The following is a 6,280-nucleotide window of genomic DNA, read 5'->3' on the forward strand; positions in this document are numbered from 1 at the left end:
AAAAATCAAATTTTTAATTGTGGTAGGAAAGTGGAATTATTTAAAATTGTGCAACTACTCTCTCACTTCTATGCATGTTGTAGCATGCATCTGCTACAGCTCGCACGTTGGCATTTTATGTAATGTAGCAGGTGACTAGTCCTTGGCAAACCTATAAACTGAAAAACAAAACTGAATTAGGGTGAAGTTAATTAATAGGAAAATTCAGTTTAAGTGATCAAACTATTTGGTGCTTCCAGCTGGAGAGTTGATTGTAAAAATTTACTACAAAAAATCTAACAAAGAAATTGTATTGGTCCCTAATTGACAGCTTTCTTTTAACGACTAGTTCTTTCTCTTTTGCTGTATAAATAATTGACACATTGGATGCAAAAGGTGTATCCTCTCAACTAAAGCACTAAAATTTGTGCTCTTCTGACTATTCTAACTACTCCTCCAGCTCCAGCTCCAGGTTCTTTCATCTTCATCATCAGAGGAGGTGCTGGGCTTCAACATTGGCTGCACAGGAAGAGTTTTCCGGCGAGGAATGTGGCTTCGATGGGGCGACCCCGCCAGGGGTCGTCTGTTGCTAGTGGCATTGGCCATTTTGGCTGTTTCAGTGGTGGTCTCAGCAGACCCTTATTCTTCACCCCCACCTCCTCCTTATGAGTACAAGTCACCTCCTCCACCTTCACCTTCTCCACCACCACCTTATGAGTACAAGTCTCCTCCACCACCATCACCTTCTCCACCACCACCATATGAGTACAAGTCTCCGCCACCACCCTCCCCTTCACCACCTCCACCAACATATGAGTACAAGTCTCCACCACCACCCTCTCCTTCACCTCCACCATATGAATACAAGTCTCCTCCCCCACCACCATATGAATATAAGTCTCCTCCCCCACCACCATATGAGTACAAGTCTCCACCACCACCCTCTCCTTCACCTCCACCATATGAATACAAGTCTCCTCCCCCACCACCATATGAGTATAAGTCTCCACCACCGCCCTCTCCTTCACCTGCACCATATGAATACAAGTCTCCTCCCCCACCACCATATGAGTACAAGTCTCCACCACCACCCTCTCCTACAAGCACCTCCACCATATGAATACAAGTCTCCTCCACCACCCTATGAGTACAAGTCCCTCCCCACCACCATATGAGTACAAGTCCACCACCACCCTCTCCTAACCTCCACCATATGAGTACAAGTCTCCACCACCACCCTCACCTTCACCTCCACCATATGAATACAAGTCTCCTCCCCCACCACCATATGAATACAAGTCTCCTCCACCACCCTCTCCTTCACCTCCACCATATGAATACAAGTCTCCTCCACCACCACCATATGAGTACAAGTCTCCACCACCACCCTCTCCTTCACCTGCACCATATGAATACAAGTCTCCTCCACCACCACCATATGAGTATAAGTCTCCTCCCCCACCTTCACCCTCTCCACCTCCACCATATGAGTACAAGTCTCCACCCTCACCACCCTCCACCATATGAATACAAGTCTCCTCCCCCACCACCATATGAATACAAGTCTCCTCCACCACCCTCTCCTTCACCTCCACCATATGAATACAAGTCTCCTCCCCACCACCATATGAGTACAAGTCTCCACCGCCACCCTCTCCTTCACCTGCACCATATGAATACAAGTCTCCTCCCCACCACCATATGAGTACAAGTCTCCACCACCACCCTCTCCTTCACCTGCACCATATGAATACAAGTCTCCTCACCACCACCATATGAGTACAAGTCTCCACCGCCACCCACCATATGAGCACAAGTCTCCACCGCCACCCTCTCCTTCACCTTCACCATATGAATACAAGTCTCCTCCCCCACCACCATATGAGTACAAGTCTCCACCACCACCCTCACCTTCACCTCCACCATATGAATATAAGTCTCCTCCCCCACCACCATATGAGTACAAGTCTCCACCACCACCCTCTCCTAAACCTCCACCATATGAGTACAAGTCTCCACCACCACCCTCACCTTCACCTCCACCGTATGAATACAAGTCTCCTCCCCCACCACCATATGAATATAAGTCTCCTCCCCCACCTTCACCTTCTCCACCTCCCCCATATGAGTACAAGTCTCCACCACCACCCTCACCCTCACCACCTCCACCATACGAATACAAATCTCCCCCACCACCATCACCATCCCCTCTACCTCCCTACCATTATGTTTCACCACCTCCACCATATTACTATAATTCACCTCCACCGCCATACAACTACAGCTCTCCTCCACCACCAGAGAAGTCTCTTCCACCTTACTACTACCATTCACCTCCACCACCAGTGAAATCACCCCATCCACCTTACTACTACACTTCCCCACCACCACCAGTGAAGCCTCCACATCCACCGTACTACTATATTTCTCCACCACCACCAATGAAGCCTCCACATCCACCATACTACTACACTTCTCCTCCACCACCAGTTAAGTCACCACATCCACCATACTACTACACTTCTCCTCCACCACCACCAATGAAGCCTCCACATCCACCATACTACTATAATTCTCCACCACCACCAGTGAAGCCTCCACATCCACCATACTACTACACTTCTCCTCCACCACCAGTTAAGTCACCACATCCACCATACTACTACACTTCTCCTCCACCACCACCAATGAAGCCTCCACATCCACCATACTACTATAATTCTCCACCACCACCAGTGAAGCCTCCACATCCACCATACTACTACACTTCTCCTCCACCGCCACCAATGAAGCCTCCACATCCACCGTACTACTACAATTCTCCACCACCGCCAATGAAGCCTCCACATCCACCATACTACTACAATTCTCCACCACCGCCAATGAAGCCTCCACATCCACCATACTACTACACTTCTCCACCGCCGCCAATGAAGCCTCCACATCCACCATACTACTACACTTCTCCACCACCACCAGTTCCTTACCACCCCCACCCTCACCACCCCATGCTCGTTAAGGTAGTTGGAAAAGTTTACTGCTACAGATGCTACGACTGGGACTACCCAAAGAAATCCCATGACAAGAAACATCTCAAAGGTACGTCTTCCTTCTCCATTCCATATCTACTGAAATTTTTTCTGCTTACAAGATGACGTCATTTTTTCTTTTTAATCCAATTAAAAAATTAAAATCCCAATCCTTAAATTGCAACATATTTTAAGTCAACTTCCATGATGATTGTAATAGATTTTGGTACAAAACGTTCCTTAAACTTGAAAATGAAATGGGTTACGTTAGTAATTCTGAAAATGAAGGTTGGTCCATTCTTTGAAAGCAATTTTTGTTTTTCTTTTGTTATTTGCAACAGCAAAAAGAATACGTTAACGTAAATGAGAAAAAAGTTTGATGACATATTCTTGAATTTATACATATTTAGTAATTTATGTCATGATTAAGCAGTCAATAAAACAACCGTTAATTGTTGTGTGTTTGTCTCATAAATTCCTGGATCCCAATTGAAAAGGCTGCTTTGTCATACGGGAGACAACTTTTGTGTACAAATCATGGCATCTTGACTACGTAGTCCACGTTAGAGTATCATTTTATTGAATAAAAATTGTGTCCAGATCGTTAAGCTTGACATTTTTTATATGTGAAGTTATAATCAATAGTCATGTGTTAGAAAAGTGGAATAGTTTTTAAATTGGAAAAAGACAAATTAGTTGTTGGACTAAGTACTTGTGGCAGCTGGAGATGCCGAATTTTTCCAATTGATTATCAGTTTGTCCAACATTTGGTACTAACTAATATTAATTTTCATTTTAGTAATCCAAAAAAAAAAAAAAAAAAACAAGAAGAGCATAATTGCCAAAACCCGAATATGATTTTAATTATTTCTATCCACCAATAATTGTAGTTTTGAATTTTCTGTCTACACATTGTTGCAGGAGCTGTAGTAGAGGTTACGTGCAAGGTTGGTGACAAGAAGATTGTGGCATATGGAAAAACTAAGATTAATGGAAAGTACAGCGTCACACTTGAAGGGTTTGATTATGGCAAATATGGAGCTAAGGCATGCATGGCTAAGCTGCACATGGCGCCAAAGGATTCCAAATGCAACATTCCAACCAATCTCCACTGGGGCAAAACGGGTGCTGAACTCAGAGTCAAGTCCAAGACTGACTATGAAGTCGTGCTCTACGCAAAACCATTTGCTTATGCTCCCAAGACTCCTTATGAGGAATGTGAGAAGCCCAAGCCAACTCCTGCTCCTTACCACTACATATCTCCTCCGCCACCAACTTATGTCTATAAATCACCACCACCTCCACCACCAACTTACCTATACAAGTCACCGCCACCACCGGTGAAACCTCCACCAAAGCCGTATTATTACGTCTCCCCACCACCACCAACTTATGTCTATAAATCACCACCACCTCCACCACCAACTTACCTATACAAGTCACCGCCACCACCAGTGAAACCTCCACCAAAGCCGTATTATTACGTCTCCCCACCACCACCAACTTATGCCTATAAACCACCACCACCTCCACCACCAACTTACCTATACAAGTCACCGCCACCACCGGTGAAACCTCCACCAAAGCCGTATTATCTCCCCACCACGTCTCCCCACCACCACCGGAAAAATCCCCACCACCACCTTATCACTACATCTCCCCACCACCACCGGAGAAATCCCCACCACCACCTTATCAGTACATCTCCCCACCACCGCCGGAAAAATCCCCACCACCACCTTATCAGTACATCTCCCCACCACCGCCGGAGAAATCTCCACCACCACCTTATCAATCTCGGAGAAATCTCCACCACCACCTTATCATTACGTCTCTCCACCACCACCATCTCCATCCCCTCATCCCTACTACTACAAATCTCCCCCACCACCATCTCCATCCCCTCATCCCTACTACTACAAATCTCCCCCACCACCATCTCCATCACCACTCCCTCCTTACTACTACAAGTCCCCACCACCACCATCGCCATCTCCTCCACCACCTTACTACTACAAGTCCCCACCACCGCCGGAGAAATCACCCCCACCACCCTATGTCTACACATCCCCTCCTCCCCCTTCACCATCTCCACCTCCTCCATACCACTACATCTCACCTCCCCCACCCGAAAAATCACCTCCTCCACCAGTCTACACTTATGCTTCTCCCCCACCCCCAACTCACTACTGAGGTCCAACAGCTCCGCCACTTTCCACGTTCAAGAAAGTAAGTTCATTACTATTCAACTGATCATTCATTTTATTCCTTGGCAAAAACAAATCATAAACTTAACATCCATATACACAAGCCTCTTAACTCTTTCTTCATCTTGCAGATTTCCATTTGAACCAAAGAATAAAGGAAGGCTTCTTGAGAAGAAGATACAGACGTCAATCCTTGAAGGACATTACATTCCTCAATAAGGTCTTCATCATGAAATGCATAGGCACAAAACTTTCAGACATGGACCAGTTTGCTTCTACTTCTCTGGTGGCCCTCTTACACATAATCATCATCCTAGCGCCTTCAAAGTGGAAAAGTGGCTAGCCTCAAATGTTTATTTATTTGGACATAGTGAGATTAGTCAGTGAGAATGGAGGGGGTTTTAGTGTTGTTCATTATAATTTATTACTTGTATAGAGGATGCATGGCCTTCTTGTGAGATTGATATTTATATTTATTACTCGGGTGTTTCTTTGATTTTCTTGTGTACTGTGCACTCAACAATTGTTAGTAATAAAAGAATTGATATTTATATTTATTACTCAGGTCTCTTTGATTCTTTATTTCTCTTGTGTATTGTGCCCTCAACAATTGTTAGTAATATCTTCAACCAACTTCCCCCCAGAACAGCCAAAAAAGAGAAAAACATTAGTAATAAAAGAGACATCTTCGGAAAACACATGTAGCTTTCTTCCTGCTTCTGACTCTGAGTTTGATATAACTATGGAAGTGTGTGCTCATAGATATTTGTTCCATCTATTCTGTCTCTCTAGTACACATTTTGTCGCATATTCTGATCAAACTAATATAATTTGTACTAAACAATTTATTTGAATTTATTCAGTTTTTTCAAAAATATGTAGCTAAATCATAGCAAAGTTTTCACCAAGAATTACATTATATAAGAATTTTATACTTTAAAAAATGTCAAAATGTGTGTAACAAGTAAAACTCCCAAAGTTCATACAAGTTGGCAAGTTGGCACAAAAGAGGGGGGACGGAGTTAGTGCAACAATGAAAAGCGAAGACTTTTAGGGGAATCTTTA

General features: G+C 44.3%; 1 protein-coding gene across 2 annotated transcripts; it reads left to right on the forward strand.

Moving 5' to 3' along the window:
* Positions 1-382: 382 nt before the first annotated feature.
* LOC113765331 (extensin-2-like) lies at positions 383-5,775 on the forward strand. Of its 2 annotated transcripts, none has more exons than XM_027309467.1 (6): positions 383-1,031; positions 2,407-3,078; positions 3,930-4,508; positions 4,631-4,685; positions 4,814-5,237; positions 5,347-5,775. In XM_027309467.1, exons 1-5 carry the CDS (start codon positions 527-529, stop codon positions 5,199-5,201), a joined length of 2,199 nt encoding a protein of 732 aa, XP_027165268.1. In that variant the 5' UTR covers positions 383-526; the 3' UTR covers positions 5,202-5,237; positions 5,347-5,775. The 2 variants fall into 2 exon arrangements, with proteins under 2 accessions (XP_027165268.1, XP_027165269.1); XM_027309468.1 differs by having other exon boundaries at positions 3,930-4,490; positions 4,613-4,685.
* Positions 5,776-6,280: the final 505 nt, after the last annotated feature.

Source organism: Coffea eugenioides, chromosome 3 (assembly GCF_003713205.1).
Source record: "Coffea eugenioides isolate CCC68of chromosome 3, Ceug_1.0, whole genome shotgun sequence".
NCBI lineage: Eukaryota > Viridiplantae > Streptophyta > Magnoliopsida > Gentianales > Rubiaceae > Coffea > Coffea eugenioides.